The sequence below is a fragment of the Durio zibethinus genome, chromosome 8 (assembly GCF_047325235.1).
Source record: "Durio zibethinus cultivar Kanyao isolate XHJ-2024 chromosome 8, ASM4732523v1, whole genome shotgun sequence".
In the NCBI taxonomy this organism is placed as follows: Eukaryota; Viridiplantae; Streptophyta; class Magnoliopsida; order Malvales; family Malvaceae; genus Durio; species Durio zibethinus.
Genome location: NC_143169.1, coordinates 22311808 through 22335988, shown reverse-complemented (window position 1 = coordinate 22335988; position 24181 = coordinate 22311808). Strand labels below are relative to the sequence as shown.

The window sequence follows — 24181 nt, the reverse complement described above, 5'->3', positions numbered from 1 at the left end:
TTATTTATTCTCAAAAAATTATTTTATTCTATTTTATATTTTTATTTTCCTATAATTTAATCAAGCAAAAAATATTAATAAAATAAATATAATAAGTAAATAAGTAAATAAAAAAAACAAAAAAATCAACTCGGCTTAACGGCTAAAACGGCTTGGTTGGAGACATATATAGCAGCTCAAAGACGTGTTTCAGAGGCTCAGTGCAGATCGGCTCAACTGAAGGCCTTAGCTAAAACGTGAGTCAACAGAACAGGTTGCACTCGGGTCGGGTTACCCGATGAAAAACACGCAGATCTTAAGGGTTTTTTTATGGCCAAAACAACGCGCTTCCTCTTTCTCTCTCTTCCTTTTTTTTTTCTCTCCCTTTCTCTAGAATCCGATGAACTCCAATTGAATATTCACAGAATTCTAAAAAATATCATCAAAATATGAGTTTGTTCCCCAAAAGTTCATCGAAAGTTCATCGATTTCTGAAAAATAGAGATCGAAAACTGAAAACCTCTCCAGAAACTGGGAATATCACCAGAAAGTTGCCAAAAAATTCAAAAGTCGCTGAAAAATTCCATCGAAAACTAGAAATTTTTCAAAAAATTTCCAGAAAAAATCTTTTTAAACCCAAAAATCTCCTAACAAAATTCTGACTACTTTCGTGTATTTTTCTCTGATTTTTTGTATATTTTTTTTTATTTTTGTTTTTTATGTGTGTTTTTTGTGTATCTTTGGTACTAGCTGTGAGTGTGTATTTATAGGGTTTAAATCCAAAGAACCTTAAACCAAAAAAGGTTTTAATCCCTTTTAAGTTTTAACTCCAAATTTTAAGTCCAACTTAAACTCTTCAGTCCATACACATAATTTTACACAAACTCAACATGCCAGATTTTACTTTTTTTATTTTTTTTTATTTTTTATTAACAAAATAAAAATCAAATAGAACCCCAAACATATTGAAGTGTCTATAACTATCCCTTTTTATGCATTTTTTGTGAAACAAGAATTGTGCAAAAATGTAAACAACCCAATCAGGAATCAACTTGACACATTTTCTTTTTTTTTTAAGCATACTCAAACTTTTTGAAAAATATAAAAATTCCTCTAAATAAAGCCTCCATAACTTTTAAAAAATAAATAAAGCTCTTCTAAGCAGAAGTCCAACTACTTTTGAAAGTAAACTAAGGTTTCTTTAAACAAAGGCTTAACTACTTTTGAAAAATAAATAAGGCTCCTCTAAATAGAGGCTCAACAGCTTTTGAAAAATAAATAAGACTCTTTTAAATAGAGGCTCAACGATTTTTGAAAAATAAATAAGGCTCTTCTAAACAGAGGCTTAATGACTTTTAAAAAATAAATAAAACTTATCTAAATAGAGGCTCAATGACTTTAAAAAAAAATAAAGCTCTTCTAAATAGAAGCCCAACGACGTTGAAAAATAAATAAGGCTCATCTATGTAGAGGCTTAATGACTTTGAAAAATAAATAAGGCTTCTCTAAACAAAGGCTCAACAACTTTGAAAAATAAATAAGACTCCTCTAAGCAGAGGCTTAATAACTTTGAAAAATAAATAAGGCTTCTCTAAACAAAGGCCCAACAACTTTTAAAAAAAAATAAAGCTCTTCTAAACAGAGACACATGACTTTGGAAAATAAATAAAGATCCTCTAAATAGAGACTTAACGATTTTGAAAAAGCAAAGGCTCAATAACTTTAAAAAATAAACTAAGGCTTCTTTAAATAGAGGCTCAACAACTTTGAAAAATAAATAAGATTACTCTAAACAGAGGCTTAACAACTTTTAAAAACAAACTAAGGCTCCTCTAAACAGAGACTCGTGACTTTGAAAAATAAATAAAACTTCTTGGTAACCATGTCCAAAGATCTTATAAATCGTCAAAAGAAATTATAAAAAATTATGCTAAGAGGTCTTACAAATCATTCCTAAAATTGAAGAATGTTCATTTGAACAAAGGCTTCACAACTTTTATAACTATTTTTCTTGAAACATTTCTTCAAATGTTAGAATCTTACCTCAGAGGTCTTCTTTTTTAAATAAGAATTTAAAAATCTTTCACTGAAAAGTCTTCATATTTATCTTTTCTATGTGGGATCTTGAAATATCTCTGCTTCATGCACTAGACATTCTTAAATGTAATGCATGCTATACACTAAACATTTAGAAATGCAATGCATACTATGCAAATGTCAAACTTTCCTTTAAAAGTTCAAAATCTCTTGTCATGAAAATTTTCAATCTTTCATCAAAGTCAAAACTTTGAAAAAAATGTCACAATAATGATGCAAATATAACAATCTAGATTCTCACAATATTATAGATGCCATATTCTAAATCATGATTCAAATGTTTACTGCATAATGCAAATATATAGCCAAACTAAATTACATACATGTAATGTAGATTTCACTAACATAAATATCATGCAATTCTAATTAATTGTGATAATATGGTTCTCAAGACTCTATCATCTCTTATTTTCCTTTTTAGCTGCCCAACACTAGCCATTTCAAAATAAATTCTATCAATTGATCCATATATTTTCATCACTTGATCACAATTCACAAGCTTCTCAGCGTTAGCAATTTCAAAATAAATTTCATCCACTGATCCATATTATTTCCATAAATTGACCACAACTCATAGGTTATGTCAACCAATCCATCACCATATTTATCATTTAGTCACACCATATGTCTTTCTAATTCATATTTTCAAGTTTCTACCATCTCTTCATTTGTTTTTTTACCCCCTATCATCTTAGATTTCTTTTCAAAGAAATACAAAAATCTTTTATGAACATTGTCATTCATTCATTATCATTTCAAATCATGACAAATAAAATGCAATCATATATTTTTTAGATTTATTCTGGGTATGCAAGAATAAAAAAGCACAAGATGAATTAGGAGGAAGGTAATCAATGAGAAATGAGTCTAGTACAAAAATAAATGGGTAAAAGAACAAATTCAAAGCATGTCCTTAGATGAATGAATAGTGTAACAATATCCAAACGATGAATACTTAGACAATTCTTAACATTAATCCAAAATTCTTTTTCAAAAACTCATCTCATTGACTTTCAAAATTATATTGAGCTCATTAAACTTTGCCCTAGCTTTAAGGAATCTTCAGATGTCTTTGATTTTTCATATATTAAAACTGTCCATCCAACTTTCAGCTCGGATATTTTTTTTACCCAAATTGCCCTTTCAAGTTTTCAATTTGAATTTTCTTTTTCTCTTATTTTACATTTTTTCAATTTTTTTACTTTTACTTTTTCATTTTTTCATTTCTTATTTTTTTTCATTTTTCATTTTTTTTATTTTTTCACCCAGTGATATCTCTCCATCATCAATCTCTAAAATAACATACCATGATTCCATTATTCTCTCACAAGCATGCTTAGCCCAACATATGATCATTTAATTCGAGTATTCACATTTGATTAAAATGGACTTTTAAAGGTTTTAATGTAAGCTATGGTAAGGGGTCATGATAGAAATGGATAAAATAAGCTCAAAACATGTGTTTAAAGGGTTCAAAACCAAATGATCATTTCTTATTATTCGATGCAACTTGGCATTTTACCCTATTCCATATCATTTCACTACTTTTTCTTTTTTATTAATCTTATTCCTCACAAAAAGATTCTCATTACTTTGTCCCAACTCATTTGTGGCATTTTTTTTCTTTTTTTTCTTTATAAATGGTTATTCTTTCCTTTTTTTTCTCTATCTTTAAGATCTTTTGTGATCTTTACTTTTTTTTCAAACATGTTCTTCTCAAAATTTATCCTCTAGTATGGAAGGTGATTTTTAGAAAAACAAATCGTAATAGGCTCAAAAAGGGTAACAATAGATAATTTTATGAATGGTAAAAGAAATATGACCATTTTTCATTTTAAACATAAATGTTTTCTTTGAAAATTATCTATTAAATAAAAACAAACTCATGGATCTTTATAAAAGATTACATATCTTTAAGATATATCTATTTCACATCTATCAATAGCTTACTTTTTTTGCTCAAATAGTCTCCACAAATTGAACTTTATCAATGTGAATGAGTTTTTCAAAATTAAATCTCAAAATTATTGTTATCATTGTCTAAACATTCATTATTTAGAATATGAAAATAGGAATAAAAAGATATGAAAAATAGCAAAGCATGAAATAGCGGCTTAGATGAAAGAAACATGTAATGGAATGCATCAACTTGTTTTTTATTAAAATGATAAAAAATAAAATCTTATTGCATAAAAGAAATCATAACATTACCTTTAAAGGAAATCTCAAAATGGCAAGCCATTTTCAATTAGCCTTAACATCCTTCTCAAAATTATGCCCTTGCATGATCAGGTGGAGAGCTTTTATTGACATTTTGGCCCCCCTAATTCGTCAAAGCTCAACAAGCCTTTTCGGATCAAACTCATTCTTGATTTTCACCCAGAACATTGACATTATGATTGGACAATAGATTGCCACTAATATTAGGTGTTGTTATCCCCTCTGTATCAAAGTTTACCATTTCATCCTTGATCAATGATTGTATTTTATGCTTTAAAGTAATGTAATTTTTGATGAAATGACCAATAATTTCAAAATGGTAGTTACAGTGAGCTGTAAGATCATACTACTTAAGAAGGGTGGCTTAAGTGGCTTTAATCGGCTAGGGACAATCAAGTGATTATTGTAGAGCTCTTGATATAATTTCATATAAGTCATGGGTATTAAGTCAAATATGAGTTTTTATCCGAGTAGTTCGTAGTTCTTGTGAACCACTTATTAAAGTAACAGCATGAATTTTAGGTTTTATAAGAGGTTAAGTGTTAAGGCTGTATATGAGAGCTTAGGGTTTGAAAATGAGCTGATATATTAGTGGATAGAATGAATGTAGGGCTGGCTGGTATAGATAAGGTGAGGTATTATTCACTGCAGGATAATATATGAGGTAAGATTATGGCAGATAAGGTTGATAACCCTTGAATTATTGTCTGTCAAAGCTTACAACTTGAGCTTTAATCTTTTTTTTTCTTTACTGCTTGGTTTCCCCTCATTTCAACTTGTCATTCTTAATGACATTCTCAATAATTTTGTCTATATCACCATGTCAGTAAATTTTTTGTTACATTTTTTATCATCTTTTCATAATAGAAAGATTTTAAAGTACTGACAAATAACACTGTAGTCTTTTTCTTAGTGAGATGAGGTTGCATTTAAGTAGCTATGTCCCTTTACTTTTGGGCATACTTCTTGAATGATTCAATTACCTTTTTTTTTCCATATTCTATAAAGATAAATGGTTAAAAGTTAAATATATGATATACCGATATTGATTGATGAAGTTACGCGCCATATCACTTTAAGATTAAATACGGGTCTTATCCAACTGACATATCATCTAGCACTAAAACTAGTAAGGCTGTCTTAGGACACATGTGTTAACAGCTTTTCATTATTAGCATGGACAGTCATTTTTCGACAATACATGGTAATGTGAGTCTTTGGGCACTTTGTACCATTATTTTTTTCAAACTTCAAAACCTTGAACTTTGAAGGAATAATAACATCTAGGACTAAATAGAGCTCAGCAACATCCACGAAACCATAAAAACCAATTTCTTTCACTGCTTGTAACTTTTTCTCTAACAAGTTCATCTTTTATTCAACTTTTGAGTCTTCTAAAGTTTTTTTCTCCTTAGGTCTCAACTTTTCTTTCTCTTCTAGATCATTCAAGTTGGGGATTGGTATTGTTTCTACTATTTTCTCAGTAAAAATAAGATTTACATAACTTTGATACTATTTTGGATTTGAAGTTGATGGCATTCAGAGGTATATATACCCTAAAAGATATGTAAACTGCTGTGGTGATGGATCTTGTATGGATTGAGCTTGACGTAACCTAAAACCAAGATGATACAGAGGGTTAGCCACCTGTTATGATAGATGGTCCAGCTGGCTAGTACTTTTTTCTATACCTTTTCCCTTGTTTAACTTGTTCAAAGTGTCCAAAATCTTACTCAACTCCCCTTCAAGCTTCTCTTGAGCTTTCTTTACTTCTCAAGGTAAATGGAATTTTTTTATTTCATTTGTTTGGCTTGAGCTTTTATATTATATTGGTGAGTTGATTATGTGAGATTTTTACTTGGTAGAGCTATTCTTAAACCTTGAGTACCATAATTGCATTAAAACTGCTATGGTTTATGTAGCATATATGTAATATACTAAGTACATTTCCATGGATGCATGTATGAGATCTAATTTATCAATAACTAATATGTGATAAATATTCCCTATGTGCACATGATGCAAATGACAATGTTAAATGTGATAAGAAAATTATGCATGGAATTAAATGCAAGCACTAATTAAAATGATGCAATATGTGAAGTCAAATAAACAAACAAAATGGTTAGCAAGTTAATATATCACACAAATTATTCCTTCATGTGTCCTAACTTTGGGTTACATCTATTAATGGGTAGGAATGGCTCTATCTTAAGGCTAGCCTCTTAAGTATCGATTGTATGCTGGGCTAAGTGACTTTTACCATTAAAGGTTCTCAAATTATTCCTTACATCATTGTCCATCATAGACTTGTAAGGTATTTTAATCCTCAACCATCACTGACTACCGAAGAAAATGATTCAATTTAAATGAAAGTATTTTGCTAGCTATTATGAAGATTATCATCTTATGAGAGCGTAAATATTTTACTCCCTCATAAAGGGATGAAGCATGAGTATAAAACTCATGTAATGCAAATGCATTTGATAGTGTGTGTGAAGAAACATAAAATTTTCAACCCCAATAAGTTAAATGAGAGACAAAATAAAAAATTAGTAAACAAATAATTAAAATTTAAAACCATTAGATCAAATGATAGGATAAATTTAAAATGTTATGGCCTGACTCTCTATAACATTTCCAGTGGAGTCGTCAAACTGTCATAACATATAGATTCGTAAAACTATAGCTAGACTTAACAAAATGAGTCATTACCAATCTTTTTTAACTAGGTGTTATTGGCCACCTAATGAATCTATCCTTTTAAGGAGCTCCTAAACTTTACTAAGAGTCCCCAAAGAATAAGTTATAGTCTATTAATCAGAACAAGATTTGAGAGTTTGGTTATATATGAGAAATGTTATAGCACCTCCACATGCCCACCCAAAAGATGGTACCATTTTATTTTAAATTATCCTAAAATCTTTACTCTAATGATTTTAATTTTAATTTTAATATTGAATATTAGAAGTAACTTTTAAGATTTTTCCATTAATCTGGTAGATTTCTTAAAATTTATATCCTCACTTTAAGAGTATCTAAGAATCTGATTTATTTTCTTGAAAAGGCTTCATCGTCGAAAAAAGGTTTAATTATTTTTTATTTTTTTATTAAAAATATAATCTAATTATTTCACAATTTGGGTCAAATTAAAAATATCTTCTCACCTAGAAATTTCTTAGATAATCAACCATTTATGATTATTAAGAATTTCATCCATGAATTTTATTTTTATTTTATATTTTTTTATTTCTAAATTTTTTACCATTTAGGTCAATTTAAATTTTTTTTTATTTTCAAAATTTTCACCATTTTGGTCTATTTAAAAATTTTTTAAAAAATTTTTTTTATCTTTGAAAAGAAAATAATATGACAATTATTTTTTAAAGTTTTATTTAAATCTTTTCACCATTTGGGATAAATTTAAATAAAATTTTCACCTAGAGATTTCTTAAAAAATTTACCATTTGAAATTTCTAAAATTTTCATCATTGGATAATTGTCAAATATTTTCAGCCAAAATTTTTTATATTTAGAAAAGAATACAATTATTTTTATTGTAATTTTATATGAATTATTTCACTATTTGGGATAAATTTAGATGAATTTTTCACTTAAAGATTTCTTAAAAATTTACTATTTAAAATTTTTAAAAATTCTATCATTAGATAATAAGAATTTAATTCCAAAATTTTTATTAAATTTTATGTTTTTTTATTTTTCTAAATTGAAAATAAATATTAATTATTATTATTATTGAAATTTTATTTAAATTATTTCACCATTTGGGACAAATTTAGAAAAAATTTATTACCTAAGAATTTCTTAAGAATTTACCATTTGAAATTTTTAAAAAATTTCATCATTGGATATTATTATTTATTCTAAAAAATTATTTTATTCTATTTTATATTTTTATTTCGTAAAATTTAATCATGCAAAAAAAATACTAATAAAATAAAAATAATAAGTAAATAAAAAATACAAAATACAAAAAAATCGGCTAGGCTTAACAGTTGAAACAACTTGGCTGGAGACACAGATAACGAGTCGAAAATGTAGTTCAAAGGCTCGATGTGACTCTACTCGACTGAAGGCCTTGGCTGGAACAGAGGTCAGCAGAACAAGTTATGCTTGGATTGGGTTACCTAATGGAAAAAATGCAGATCCTAAGGGTTTCATATGACCAAAACAACATCATGTTCAAAAGGTATAAAAGCCTAAGTTTCTTCTTCTCTTTCAGAGTTCCTCTGCTCTGTCTCTCTCTTTCTTTCTTTTTCTCTCCTTCTCTCCCTAGAATCAGATAAACTCCAATTGAGTATTCATCAAATTCTAAAAAATCTTGACATAATCTAGATTTGCTCATTGGAAGTTTGTTGAAAGTTCATCGATTTCTGAAAAATGGATGCCAAAAATTGGGAACCTTGCTGAAAACTGAGAATATCGCCAAAAAGTCATCAAAAAATTCAAAAGTAGCCCAAAAATTCCACCGAAAACTGAAAAATTTTTAAAAAATTTTCAAAAAAACATTATTTTTAAACCAAAAATCTCCCAAAAAAATTCTTAATGTTTCATGTATTTTTCTCTGACTTTCTATATACTTTCTCTGATATTTATTTTTTGTGTGTTTTCTGTGTATTTTTGCTACTAGCTGTGGGTGTGTATTTATAAGGTTTATCCAAAGAACCCTAAACCAGAAAATGTTTTAATTCTTTTTAAGTTTTAACTTCAAATTTTAAGTCCAACTTAAATTCTTCAGTCCACACACACAATTTCATATAAACTCAACCTACCATATTTTATTTTTTTTGTTTTTTATTTTTTTATTTTTTTTATTTTTTATTAACAAAATCATAATCAAGTAGAATCCCAAATAAATTGAGGTGTCTACACTTTGGATGCTTACTACTATAGATTCCTTCCAAAACAAATTTTGAAATACATTAGAATGCCAAAAAAAAAAAACATTGTTTTAAGAAAAAATATGTTTATTGTTATTTGTAGTTGCTGACTATTTTCGTATATATACACAGAGGAGGATGGTAATGTGTGATAAAAAAATTTTAAACCCTTTAGTATATATGTATATTTGTTAAACAAATTTAAATTGATTTTTAAATTAAAAATATTAATTTTTTTTATGATTTCATAATTTAATTTTGTTACTTGCTATTTAATTAAAAGGGTTAAAATTACATTATTATTTATCTTTTTATTATATCCACTAATTATTATTTAGAAATCTTTAAAATCAAAAGTTTTGTTATTCATTTTAAATCACAATAATTTGATTTTAACTTTCTAGCTTTCTCAACAATACCAAATATCTAATCAAGTATTAAATATCTTTTTTTGTCAAAAATTGATTTTATTTACTAAAACTAAAAATTCAATACTCTATAAGAAAATCATACGATTGTTGACTTTTTTTTTCTTTTTAACTAATTACAATTTTTCTTGTCCATATCATATTTCACTTTTAATTACTTTTGATTTTGTTATCTTGTAATATTTTTTAATACAAAAATCATACTCGAATCAATTTAAAAAATTAGAAAAAAACACCATTGATTTTCAATCTCAAAAGTTTCAACTTCATTTTTGAAAAGTGTAATTACTTTTCTTGTTTATATATTTTTTAAAGATCCTTTTATGTCTATAAAAATATTGATTTGTATACTTTTTATTTTAGATTTAAACTATAAAAAATTAAAAAATGTTCATATTTCATTAAAAGATTGTGTAATTAATAATTCTACTATTAATTTAAAAGTTATGTTATTTTTAAAGGTATGTTACAATGATTTTTTCTTTTACAATTTTATAAACTCATTTTTTAATATATTTTTTTAAAATTATACATTTATATTAATAAATATGATAAAATATATTTTTTTACAAAAATATAATAAAATATGTTTTATAAAAAATAAATTAAAACATAATATTGATCAGCCCCTTCAAAATTAAATATCAAAATCCACTACTATATATACATATAATGATGATCTTACATATAGGAAAGAAAGATACGAGGAGATTTTTTTGTTTTCAAATGATTTTTGAGTACATTGGAATTAAGAGAAAAAGTGTCACATGATTATTAAAATACTGAGCTTTAAATATCAAGGTAGAATTGTCAAAAAAAATTATTCAAATAAAAATTTAATAATCATTTAAATTTTAATATTTTATTACAATCAATTATTTTTATTTTGATTCAGTTAAATTCTTAGATATATATATATTTTTAACCAATTAAGCACTTGATCGAATGAAAATAGTTAATCAACTTTTTTTTTTAATGTAAACTCAATTGATAAAAATAGATATTTGGATGATTATTAAATTTTAGCTCAAAGATTTTTTTTATTTTTTTGTCTAATTTTAATTATCAAAATTCAAATTTTGATAATTTTAAATATAAAATTTTTTTTAAAAAAGTTTAATTTTTAATGTCTCTATATTTGATATCAAATTATAGTCAGACAATATTCATCTAACTTTTTTTTTAAAATACGTAAATTATACTTGAAATTGTTTTTTAGAAGGTTGGGTAGGTATTTTTTGTTTTGTTATAAATGAAAAAAATATCATGCAATCCAAAAATAAATGAAGCCAAAACCATGTAATTTCTCTCTTTATTTTTCCTTTCTTAGTGCTACATTGGGAAATTCCATTTAAACCAAACGAGGTCAATTTCGGACAATCAAAACAAAAAAGATTAAAAAAACAAAAAACCCGAAGACATACAAGACGTGACGAGATTTCTTAACTTAAATTTGAGAGTGGGCACATTAAAAAAGCAGTAGGCCCCACAATAAATGATTGAGAATCTCTGGGCCCCCACACACCTCTTTGTCAAACCTTAACAATACATGACCTCCACCATCAGCCATGCAGTACTATCCACAAGGCGAATCACTACCTTACACGTGGAGAATAAGATAAGTCATCAACGGCTCTGATGTAAGGTCTAAGTGGATAGAAGCACACCATGAAAGGAATAACAAGGACTCGTACTTTCACCATTAGTACACGTGGATGCTGGTGATTGGAGGAAAACTGACAAACCCATGCAAAGCGCGTGACTTAGACTCTCTCTCTCTCTCTCTCTCTGTGTTCGTTGTCAGAAGAGGCGGCAAAATTCCTTTTCACATCTGTCATCCCTAATTTAGCCTCCTTTAAAATATTACCGTTTGGGCCCCACTCAGACACTGACAATCTGCTACTGCCACTTACGTAAGTGCCAAAATCACCTAATAAAAATATAAAATTTTCATTTTCAGTTATATATATATAGTATAAATATTTATAAAATATAAAATATATTTAAATTGATATTTTAAATATGAAATAATTTTTTTATTTTATTAAATATTTTATTATATTTTTATATTATTTTATTGTAATTGTGTTGGGTCTAAAATTATGGGCCTAACAATTGAGATACCCATTTTGTTGGGTGAAGAAACTATTAGCTGCAACTCCTAAAAGTTCATCCATACAGACAGATGACAAGCAAATTGCAAGGTGTTTTGTTGTTGTTGTTATTGTTGTAGTAGTAGTAGAACAATGTCTGAAAAAAATCACACACACACAAACCTTTTCCAAGGAAATGCTGATTTTTTCACTTCTAGTAGAATCACTTTTTGAGAGGGCATGTAGCAAAAGCCGATTACTTGGCCGAGTTTCAAAGATTGGGAATTTGCATTTGGACTGAAACACAACCACCAAGCCACACTTGTAAAGGGGTAAACTGAAGCACAATCTTTGGACAGAGAATGCAAGTTAGGATCGGAGATAACCTGATATGTATGAATGTTCAAGGGGAGCTGTGCCTAACTTTCATGCATTTAGGCATTCATACATATTAAATTGATTATTTAGGCATATGTATGTAAGAAGCTAGCAACAAAAAAAAAATTTCAATTTACTCGTTTTTTTGTAAGAGCAGTCAGAGCTTAAACCTTTCAATTACAGTTTCAGGAATGCATGTGGCACACTATAAGTGAAGTGAACAAGTAATAACCTGTAAATCATGCATGATGAAAGGTTCTTCATGTGTAATATTAAATTGCAGCTATACCAGGAACAATCACACTTGTATCTACCAAATAATAATGAGTCTTCTTCATCACCTGAAATTGTTACAGCAGCTAGCTATTATACAATTGTTCTGAATCCAGCAATTATAAGACGAGTATTTTGCTACATTCCTGAAACACAATTTGATTAAACACTGAAATAAACAGTATATTCAAAATACAGTAACTGAGAAGCTACTGCGAAAGAACACAAAAGCTGTATTTCAATCCTATAATTAATTGTAAGAACGGTGAGCAATATGATGTTTGGATCAGAAATTCCCCAGTATCCAGTGAGAATCAGATTAGCTTTTACAACTGACTTTTAAAGGAACACTTGATTTCATTAAAGGAGCCTTTACTTACTTGCCAGAATCTATTAGAATGTTGCATCTTCCTGCAGAAGGCTTAGAAAAACTAATAAGTCCCCGATTTTTGTTACCGGGCTGTGCAGCTTTGGTGCACACCTGTGAAAATTAGGAATCATTGAATGTCTTCAAACAATCAAAGCAGAAATTTCAAACAAATAAAAAGAAAGCAAGGCAAAACTACTTACGATCAACATATCAGTTCAAACAAATAAAAGGAAGAACAAAGAAAGAGTAAAGAATAGTCAATAAAAAAATACACACTGGATTGAAGGCAAGCTTGAAGAAATCTCCTGAATGGAAAGAACCCATTTCTCGGATATGAAATTGGAGAGTATTGTATTGACATTTGACGCTTGTAAGGTGCCAAACTCGTTAAAGAAGGTGTGGATTGAACAGTGCCCATAAATGGAACCATTTGCAAAACTACCATTACTTTTTTTTTTTACTTTTTTTTTTGTTAAAGATGTTTTAAGGGAAAGTGAGCTAGACGATGATATGAATGATGAGTTCGGATTGGCTCAGATCTGCACTAAGAAAGTAAGGTCAACAAAAGCCGGAATTTGTTTTTTGAGTCTGGACGCTAAAATCAATTAGGTACACTGGAATTTTGGAAGAGGAAGACAAGTTACATAGAGTAGGATGGAAGTTTAGAGACGAAAGATATGGAATGTCTATCTGAACCTCCGTTTTACTAACAATGAGCATTAATATGATGAGAGTTTGTGACAGTCGATGAAAAATTCATTTGGATCTTGAAAAATATCTATGTAAATGAGCATGAGTTAACATTTTTTAATTGAAATAAGTTAGAAGTAAGTGATTTATTGTGGAATGACGTATTAATGGAATGTTAATAAAAATAATTGAGCGAGCTATTTTCCTAGAGGAGGAATTACCAGTCAGGGAGCAATTCAAGGCCGAACTCGCAACGTGACAAGAAGCATAGGCGTAATCAGTGTATGCTGACTTAGAGAGTATAAAGATTAATATTGTTGATTGGGTGTTTAAAGGTAATAATTTTTAAATTTTTTTAATTTTCTCGCAAAGCTTGAAATTTTAAAAATTAAATAGAAAAATGTGCTTTTTGATGTTAAAAAAAAAAAGGTAAAAAATTCATTTTTTTATTTAGAGATTTTGCTTTGAAAACGTTGATCGGCTTAATTAATCGGACCTCCAATGAGAGGTCGATTGTGATTCTTGTTTGTTCCCGCTGCCCAGTGGCCACACAAATGGGTCAGGGTGGCTAGTGGGTACTAGTGAATTTTATTTTATTTTAATATTTTTAATAATAATTTTTTTCGTTACAATATAACTTACAACCACCACTAAATTTATATCAAAATAAATATCTTTATTATTAATTTTAATTCCAAAGTTATATTAATTAATTTATTTTTATTGTTATTTTCAATTTTATAATTTTTTCAAATAAATATTTAAGAAGCGGAAGCAGCCGAAACGCCCATTACAATTTTTTTATTTTTAATTTGCGGTTTTGCGCCTCTGCAGAATCAAACGATGCCGTTTCCTTGTATGAACAATGTGGATTTGGGCTTGGGTGTATCGATACCTTTTGGGCTTAGTGGTCTAAGTTTAAATTTCCTTGTGTTCTGTTAAGAATCTATGTACAGTATTTGAAATCTATGTGCAAAAATTAAAAAGATATTATTCTATATTTTAACTCCAAAAGCAATTTATACGATTATCACATGTATTTTTAATAAGTAAATAATTAATTATTTTTATTATAAAGTCAATCTAAAATTAGAGAAAATGAAGGAAAGTATTAAAAAAGAAGAAAATTTCTTTATTTTGTTTCTTATTTGTTAAAAGCTATTTCCAAATGAAAATTTGAGATTTTATGTTTAATTACTGGAAAGTATGAGAAAGTTAAGATGTTAGTAGTCAAGTTTACGTTTGATTTGGGAGAAAGGAAAGGAAAAGAATAAAACAATTGAGTGAAAGCAGTGAGGATTACGGGGAATGATTGTCGATGGTTGAAAGGATTTACTTAAAAATATTTATTCAGTTGGTCGGTTCAGTTAATTTTTTAATAAAATAATAAAATGTATTAAGTTAAATTATATTTTAAAATTTTATTTTTTAAATAAATTAAATAAAATTATCAAACAAAAAATTTAAATACAAAAATATTAAATTAAAATTTCTAATAATTTCATATATTTTAGTTTTATAAATAAATATTATAATATTTTAATTAAAATTTTGATTAATTTAATTTTTAAATTGAATTAATCAAAAATAAATTTTTTTAAAAAATTATTTTTTATAATCGATTAAAATTAATTTAATGATTGATCGTTTAATAAAATTAAATCAATTAATTCAGTTAAGATCAAATTACGAAAACCTGAGGCTATCCTGCTGAAAAAGTTTGCAAAATATACGTGGACCCAGTGTTAGCTTCAGCTCCTTTTTTTCTTAAATGGATACTATTTCATTGTTGCTGGGTTTGGAAGGGATTTTAAGTGCTCCTAACTTTAGAAATGTGAAAAGCCGGAGACCATTTTGGTTGTTTCCTCATCAATTTCGGCACTTTAACAAAAGCAACGTATCATTAATTGAGAAACCATTTCTCAATTCTTCTGCCTTCTAAAAAGGTAGCCCATGAATTTACATTCATGGACCATTGAGAAAATTACAACTGCATTAATGGGATATTGAAAAGTTTACAACATTAAAATTTCTTTAAAATGTTTATGATTCATGAAAGGGCTTGAATTAAACTTGACAGTTGATCTTTCAATTCTCTTGACAATTAAATTTCCCATATTTAATAAATGAAAAGATTGATTTTGATAAAATTAATTATTATAATAATAAAATTAAAATTAATAATAAATATATATGTTTATATATAAATTCAGAAGTGACAATAAAATTGAGTATAACAGTTGATTACCAGACCTAAGCCGAAGCATTCACTGGCCATAAGATAAAGTCTCATATTGCAGCATTAATACTAACATCCCATTAACATACTGTGTCACGGTTACCGTCCGTTCCATCTTCATTAAATGCATTACAAAGGCTAATAAAAGAGATTCTCTAATCACATGTTTAGAGAAATTTGTTAGGTTAATTAATCTCCCAACTCTGGTTTATAATCTCGTCTGCTGATTGTGAGCTTTTCAAGCAAAGCTCAAAAGGATGAAGGGGAAACAACATTATTTCTTTCACTGGGAGGTTGCGGCTAACAACGAATGAGATGAGGTATGACATATGTTACGATTGATAGTAGTGAAATAAGAGTAATAATGAACATGGTCGTTTTTAACGATAATAAAGGTTGGATCAGAGTAAATTTTTATTTGTTTTTAATTTGATTTAATTTTATATTTATAAAATTTAAATTTAAATATTTTTTTTATTATTTTATATCTGAATTCGATTAGATTTAATGTTACTTAAATTGTATTTAATTTGATTTGATTCAATCTGAAATAAATAAAATATTATTTTTTAAATATAAAATATTATTTTTTAAAAAATAAATATAAAATTATACATAAAAAATTAAATAATTAATTAAAAAATAATTATATATATAAGGTCGAATATGTTTAAAATTCAAATCCAATCTGACTCTATTTTTTTTAATATTATTTAATCTGATTTAATTTAAAATTTAATTTAAAAAAAAAACCTTGCAAAATCGAATCGGATCAAAATCCATCGAAAATGGATTAAACTATAAACCCTAATTGTTTTGACCTTAATATTACCATAATTAAAAAATATTTTTATTTTAAATTAGAAAAACAATACTGTCAACTAGATCGCAATGCATTTACATTGCAATTAGTTCGACAGAGACATGAATTTCATCGTATCAAAGTGGGATGGCATCCAGATAAATCCAAAGCCTCATAAGAAAAAAAACATTGCATATCAGATTCATGATATCGCTAAATAGGATGAATCATAAAGCTAAAAAATTGCATGTCTTTGTACAATTAAAGCAAGAAACATACGAAAAGAATTCCGGCTGGATTTTTTTAAAATAATTAATTAAAATTTTAGTTATTTTTTTTAGTGTGTTCTATATATAAAATTATAATAAAATTAAATTAAATAATATTATAAATAAAATTAAATAAAATAATATCATCTTGTATTTGATGTGTATAAAAATTAAAATAAAATAATTTATTTATTAATTAAAATTATTTTTTAATTTTATATAATTTAAATTTTTAATATAATTTTTAAAAATATAATAAGACATGTAATTTAATTTTATAAATTAAAAATAATTATTTTTATTTTTAAAAGATTGAATGATTTTATATTAAAAGGATAATTAATTTTTTTATATTTTTATCTCTTTTTTAAAATATAAATCAAATTTAATATTAAATAATTAAGATTGTGACCTTATATAAGTAATTTAACTTAATCTTTTATTTTTATATGTATCTAATTACAAAAAATTACTTGCATAAATTCTTTCAGAACTGGTAATCTTTAATCACCGACTTCAATACAGTACATCGGCGGGTTAATCTTAAAAACTTCAAAAACAACAATATAAGTTGTCATGCGTGCGAAACCGCGAAAAAGAAAAAAAAAAAAGGAAAGATAAAAGTAATTGGTAGAAGCTCTGGTGTTGTTTAGTAGCGTCGTCTAAAGGCTTATATTATCCATCCCAACTCAACTCAACTCTTCTCTCTCTTTTTCAATCCCTCTGCAGTGACTATAGCAATCGAAGAAGAAGAGGAAAGAAGCGGAGAAAATGGGTACGAAAAGGAAGACTCTCTTCATCGCTTATCTGCTACTGCTGCTGCTATCCACTGCTCACTCCTTCTATCTCCCTGGTGTCGCCCCTCGCGATTTCCAAGTGGTACCCGCTTTCTCTCTAGCTCTCTCTCTCTGGGCTTATCTTTGCTGTCTGTAATCTTTAATCTTTGTGTTGATTCGTGGGTCAATTTTGCTTTTGCCGATGGGGATTGGAGTTGGATCTGGGGTTTTTAAGGTTTGATCTGATTTGTTGGTGTTTCAATTATTTTAGATCTTTAGTTGTGTTCTGTTTCCGTTTGGGTTTTCATTTTTTTTAATATATCGATTTGATTTTCGTTTTACTGGTAATTGCCTTGCTTGGTAATGGTGTAAGCTGTAGAAAGCATATTTAGTTTAGTGTGCCTGAGGGTTAGAAAAGACTAAAGTGAAATTAACGAGAAAATCAATATATATGCTAATATCATTTGTTTGTTTTTGAATCCTAATGTGGGGAGAATCATGTTTTGCTGGACAAATGATGGGATATTAAGAAAGTAACTGGCAGATTGCCCACTTGTAATGTTCTTTGTCAAGATATTTAGCTACTGTATCAGGTTTTTTAACAACGTAAAACTTACTTTGGCTTCAAAATGTAAGGCCAAGTGTGCTTTCTTGCAAGAATTTTCTCTATTAATTATTATGCTAGTTTAATCTTTATATTTGACTTGCAGAGATGTATGATGCCCAAGTAAGAACCTTGTCTCGAAGTCCTGATTGTGTAACGTGAATAGCAACACCTATGTGCAAATAATTAAAGTGATCTACTGTTAGAGTCATAGTGTAATTCACTGCAATGCATTATTATATTTGAACATGGCTTATAGCTTAGCTCTTTGATCCTAAGGGAGCTTTTGGTGTGGGGTGAGGGTCGGATAGAGCTCTCAGTTACAATGGTAATGATAACCAATACAAAGAAATAAACACTAATTCATTCTTTCTCAAGATCTTAACTTTTGTGTTTCTTAGTATCTTCTAAAATTAAGGATGTGATCCCTTACACTGTATTTCCCTCCTGACAATGAATATCTAAAACTGTAAAGAGATCACAATAGTTTTTCAGGTTACTAGAGATCACCAACTATACGATTAAAAACATAAAAGCATATTTGGTGTTAAAAATTCATGTGGTGTTTGGGGTCTGTGTGTACAATTTAAAGTTGGTAAATCTGTGTACGCTGTGTTGGTCTCAGTAATGGAGTTGCATTCTCCTCAAGGGTACATATTACTTTGCTTGAAACTATTTTTCCCTCTTCTAATTTTGGAGGCAGGGGATCTGTGGAGGGAATATTGAGATTATATTAATCTAATTCTGAACTTTGTTCAAAAATTTTTTTCTTATGGTTTTAGTCTCCTTTATTGTTAGTAATTGTATTATGTCTTAAATTGTCCTTTTTTTATTCTTAACAGGGTGATCCCCTTTATGTAAAAGTGAACAAATTGTCATCTACGAAGACACAACTTCCATATGACTATTACTACTTAAACTACTGTAAACCATCCAAGATCGTGAACAATGCTGAAAATTTGGGGGAGGTGCTACGTGGTGATCGCATAGAGAATTCTGTGTACACTGTAAGCATCTGTTACCTTTTATGGTGTTATTTACTTGCAGTTGGTGACAAGTGTTATTTAATGAAAATCTTTATAGATTATATCTACAATGCTTATTTAATTATTTGTAATTTGTTTTGCTTCAGTTTGAAATGAGGGAGAATCAGCCTTGCAAAGTAGCATGTTGAAAAAAACTTTTATTTCATGATTTATCATTTGTTTTGCTTTAGTTTGAAATGAGGGAGAATCAGCCTTGCAAAGTAGTCTGTCGAAAAAAACTTGATGCTGAATCTGCGAGGAATTTCAAAGAAAAAATTGATGATGAGTATCGAGTTAATATGTAAGTAACAAATGTGATGCCTAAGATTCATGTATCCTTGTTCCTTTGTCTTTATGGAGATGTTTTATGTGATTTTTACCTCTATTGCTTTTAATGTTTGTATCCACACCACTCTCCTCTCTTTCCTTTTGCTGCTAATAAGTTTGTGGTGCGTGTTTATATTAAATTATCTTGGACTTGATGCACAGGATTCTTGACAACCTTCCAGTTGCTGTTCTTAGACAAAGGAGAGATGGAAGTCAGTCAACAACGTATGAACATGGTTTCCGTGTTGGGTTCAAAGGGAATTATGCTGGGGTATGCTCTGGGAAGCTAGTATTGTCTTCAAAATTTATCTGCTTTTTTATCTTATCTTAACCATTTATATGCCTTTGCAGAGCAAGGAGGAGAAATATTTTATCAACAACCACTTGAGCTTCAGGGTCATGTTTCACAGGGATGCTGAGACTGATGCTGCTCGAATTGTTGGATTTGAGGTTACTCCATACAGGTCTTCTACGAATTTCTTGACTTTCTTTTTGCTTATTTTGCATTTGTTATGACATTTAGTTGAACTGTGTTCATTAGTCGCATTTATGGATTTGGATAATGAATTAGCCATTAAGCATTGTGACAATGTAATCCTCAATTTCCTTATGTGTCCTTCGAAGAAGGGGGTGGGGAACTCCCTGAGACTGTAACACTCTATTTGGATTGAGGGGAAGGGAAGGAAAGGACAGGAAAATAAAAGAAAGTAATGGAAACAGAGAAACCCTTCCTTTGTTCAAAGAAACTTTTAATTTAAAGGGAAGGAAAAAGGTGGAAACTCAATATCCTTTGATTTCCCTTGTAATCCTTACTTTTTTAATATCCCAATTTGGGAGAAAAGCTAAGGAAAGGAAAGTTAAAAAAATTTTATTTTTATAAAAAGACTATTATGTTCATATTTTTATTATGAGATTAGATTTGATTATGTAACTGACACTTCTTACATAATTTCTTTTTATGAATATTTTATATAACATTATAGTTTATAAATATTTTATGATTTTCCAAGATTTAACAACAAAACAAGCCAAATTATTATTAGAATAAATTAAAAGATTGAATTAAACACAAAATTAAGAGTAAATCAATAACTAGCAAATACATTTTACTATATTAAACATGCTCAATTTTGTTTAGAAAGATTTGTTTATACAAGCTAGGTAATATAAAGATATATTTGTATATTATATGTTGCTTTATTGAAAAAAAGGTTATAATTGGAAAAAAAATATTATAATGAATTATTTTCTTTACTTTTCACTAATTATCCAAACAATGATTGTTAGAATTTCTTTTCTTTCCTTTATTAATTTTAACTATTCAAACAAGGGGTACTTGTACCCTTTCTTTTCGTTTAAAAAACTTTCATTTCCTTTCTTTTCCCTACTTTTCCTTTATTTATATGTATCCAAATATAGCATAAGTTTTGTGCTTAATATTGCTGGAAACATAATGTTCTTGCTAGATATTTTGGTTGCAGTATCTAAATAGATATACATTAGACTTGGATATTCTAGATTAAGATCACATGAATCGTATCTCAAGGTGTAATAAAATTGTATGACAGATGCCAAACCATGTAATTCTGTGTACTTCTACCCCTATTATTTCTTTTTGTTTCTTAATTTGAAAACTCATCATAATAGTTTTCTGAATACATGTAGTCACAGAAAGTTCTCTACTACTTGAGAGTTTTTTATGTGCTTAAAGATTTATTATTCTTCCATTTCTTCAAAATATAGTTTTCTTCCATTTCTTCAAAATATAGTTAAAATAGCAATTTGTATTGTCCTTTTGAAATATGCTGCGGAAAAAGAGGTACTGAAACTCTGAAATTTGTGTCATGCAACATAAAAAACTAATATTTTTAGGATCAGGGTCATTTTCTGTTGGTTATCAAATGACTGGCTTACTTATGTCATTATTGTTCATTTGTGCCTTTTATAAACAGCATTAATCATGAATACAAGGAATGGGATGAGAAGAATCCCCAGATAACAACATGCAATAAGGACACCAAAAATCTAATACAAGGTAGCACTGTTCCACAAGAAGTTGACATAGGCAAGGAGGTTGTGTTCACATATGATATAACTTTCAAGGTACTTTTGCCTTCCCATTCTCTTTCTTGTCATTGTTCTTTCCACCGTATATCCCAATGCATGGGTTAACTTCTGTTTTCTGCAGGAGAGTGATATCAAATGGGCTTCTCGATGGGATACATACCTTCTGATGAATGATGATCAGATCCACTGGTTCTCCATCATAAACTCACTGATGATTGTTCTCTTCCTCTCTGGCATGGTAGCCATGATCATGATGAGAACATTGTATAAAGATATTGCAAACTATAATCAGTTGGAAACCCAGGATGAGGCTCAGGAAGAAACAGGATGGAAACTTGTCCATGGAGATGCCTTTAGGGCTCCGATCAATTATGGTTTACTCTGTGTTTATGTTGGTACAGGTGTCCAGATCTTTGCAATGACTCTTGTGACAATGATATTTGCATTGCTGGGCTTCTTATCTCCTTCCAATCGTGGAGGGCTTATGACTGCTATGGTTCTCTTGTGGGTTTTCATGGGAATACTTGCTGGTTACTCTTCAGCGCGTCTATATAAAATGTTCAAGGGTACAGAGTGGAAGAGAAATACTTTGAAAACTGCATTTATGTTTCCGGGTATCCTATTTGCCGTCTTCTTTGTGCTGAATGCATTAATTTGGGGAGAGCAATCTTCTGGTGCAGTGCCGTTTGGGACAATGTTTGCTCTTGTTTGCCTATGGTTTGGTATATCAGTTCCCTTAGTCTTTGTTGGCAGTTACTTGGGTTTCAAAAAGCCAGCCATTGAAGACCCCGTGAAGACCAACAAAATTCCCAGGCAGATACCAGAGCAGGCATGGTATATGAAGCCAGTCTTCTCTATACTCATTGGAGGCATTCTTCCATTTGGGGCTGTTTTTATTGAGCTCTTCTTCATCTTGACATCAATATGGCTGAACCAGTTCTATTACATCTTTGGCTTCCTTTTCTTAGTGTTCATTATTCTAATAGTCACTTGCGCCGAGATAACAATTGTGCTATGCTACTTCCAGTTGTGCGGTGAAGACTACCACTGGTGGTGGAGATCTTACTTGACTGCTGGTTCCTCTGCTCTTTACCTTTTCCTGTACTCAGTTTTCTACTTCTTTACCAAGTTGGAGATCACAAAGCTGGTTTCAGGAATCCTTTACTTTGGGTACATGGTAATTGTTTCATATGCCTTCTTTGTCCTGACAGGGACAATTGGCTTCTATGCTTGCTTCTGGTTTGTTAGGAAGATCTACTCCTCTGTGAAAATTGACTGAGATAGAATGTAGAAGGAGGATCAGACCTCTGTGAATTACAGGCTGGACGAGAGGAAAGCATGATGTGAACTATTTCGGGAAATTCGTATTTCCTATTGTCTCTACAATCCCCCCCCCTTTTTGTTTTTGCTCATTGTAGGTAGGCTTGGGCAGTTACTTTGTCTATACTATTAAAAGTTGTGTACTGTTGTACTCTTCTAAGTAGTTTCTGCAAGGAGTCAAATTCGTGATCTTAAGTCACAACAAAACAATCAGGAATTTGTGAATTCCTTAATGCTTCTTAACTGGCTTTAAGTCTACCCCAATAGTTTCTTGGTTGAGTAGAGCATTGCATCTCAATGACACTGTATTTGTTAGAGAATCCAGTATAGAAATGTCCTATTACAAGAATGGAGTATAAATTGTTAGGTCTTGCAAACCATTACTAGTATTTGCTTTTACACAGGGAATAACCAAGTGCCTGGAGATCATTTTCATTCTCCGTTTCAACTTTTTTATTTTCATTTTCTCAATTATTATGTGAAATGGAGGGCCTTACATGATTGTTTTTCCTTGTTAGTTAATGCTATATGAAAATTTGCTTTGTCCGGTCGAATATATCAATTCTTTCAAGCTGACCTTTGTTCCTTTTTTCCCTGTCGAGAGTCTGCGGCAGTTTTCTCCAGCTAATAACTTCGGTTTCCTGGTTTAGTTTGTCTTTATGAGCATTGCTGTCGCTACAAAACTGCCAAGATTACACTAATTTTTCCAGAGGAAGGCTATTGTCAGGCATGATGGATCAATATTCCATGTTACATGAGTGGCAAATCACAAACTTAGGAGCAAAACTGCTCCGCCATTTGCTCCACTGATCAATAGCTTTTGAAGATGTTACAGTCTAAGTTGGGATCATATCTGATTCACAAGTTGCTTCGTCGTTTTGAATATTCATAACCAGCAGGAGCAGAGACTGCTTATCCTATGCTGCATCGGTGATTGAAGATCAATATTCTGATTTGCTTTAATACAAACTAGAGATCCATAGAAACAAATGTCATAAGATCCTCATACTTTGGAATGTTTAATTCCAACAAATGTAAATTTCTACTTTAACTAACATGTAAACTACCGATACAATACTGAATTCTTAAATTCAAAGAATGGACTCATTTCCTAATTGAACTAAATAAACATAAACATCGATAATATCATAAGATAAGATGTAAATTTATCACCATATTTATGTATAAGTGGTTCAAATTTATAATAAATCTTTCAATTTATATAGTTTTATCCTCGTAAATTTACCATCATACTTCATATTTTGGAGCAATTAAAGATTATTCAGTAAAAAATTTTGTTTGAAACAATTTTTACAATTCAAA

At 29.2% G+C, this 24181-nt stretch overlaps 2 protein-coding genes across 13 annotated transcripts; one reads left to right on the top strand and one right to left on the bottom strand.

Moving 5' to 3' along the window:
* Positions 1 to 10909: 10909 nt before the first annotated feature.
* Positions 10910 to 13544, bottom strand: LOC149517625 (uncharacterized). 11 transcript variants are annotated; one of them, XM_089764715.1, is made up of 5 exons: positions 13016 to 13534; positions 12750 to 12850; positions 12438 to 12515; positions 11902 to 12067; positions 10910 to 11555 (listed from the first exon to the last, which is right to left on the bottom strand). In XM_089764715.1, exons 1-5 carry the CDS (start codon positions 13061 to 13063, stop codon positions 11535 to 11537), a joined length of 414 nt encoding a protein of 137 aa, XP_089620841.1. In that variant the 5' UTR covers positions 13064 to 13534; the 3' UTR covers positions 10910 to 11534. The 11 variants fall into 11 exon arrangements, 5 of the variants coding, with proteins under 5 accessions (XP_089620841.1, XP_089620843.1, XP_089620840.1 ...); XM_089764717.1 differs by having other exon boundaries at positions 11902 to 12015; positions 13016 to 13532; XR_016344056.1 differs by lacking the exon at positions 12438 to 12515 and adding an exon at positions 12329 to 12437 and having other exon boundaries at positions 12750 to 13539.
* A 3842-nt stretch (positions 13545 to 17386) lies between these two features.
* On the top strand, positions 17387 to 23207 carry LOC111278981 (transmembrane 9 superfamily member 7). Of its 2 annotated transcripts, none has more exons than XM_022865791.2 (7): positions 17387 to 17618; positions 18962 to 19126; positions 19336 to 19445; positions 19634 to 19742; positions 19823 to 19935; positions 21424 to 21574; positions 21660 to 23207. In XM_022865791.2, exons 1-7 carry the CDS (start codon positions 17511 to 17513, stop codon positions 22815 to 22817), a joined length of 1914 nt encoding a protein of 637 aa, XP_022721526.1. In that variant the 5' UTR covers positions 17387 to 17510; the 3' UTR covers positions 22818 to 23207. The 2 variants fall into 2 exon arrangements, with proteins under 2 accessions (XP_022721526.1, XP_022721528.1); XM_022865793.2 differs by having other exon boundaries at positions 19252 to 19445.
* The last annotated feature ends 974 nt before the right edge of the window (positions 23208 to 24181 follow it).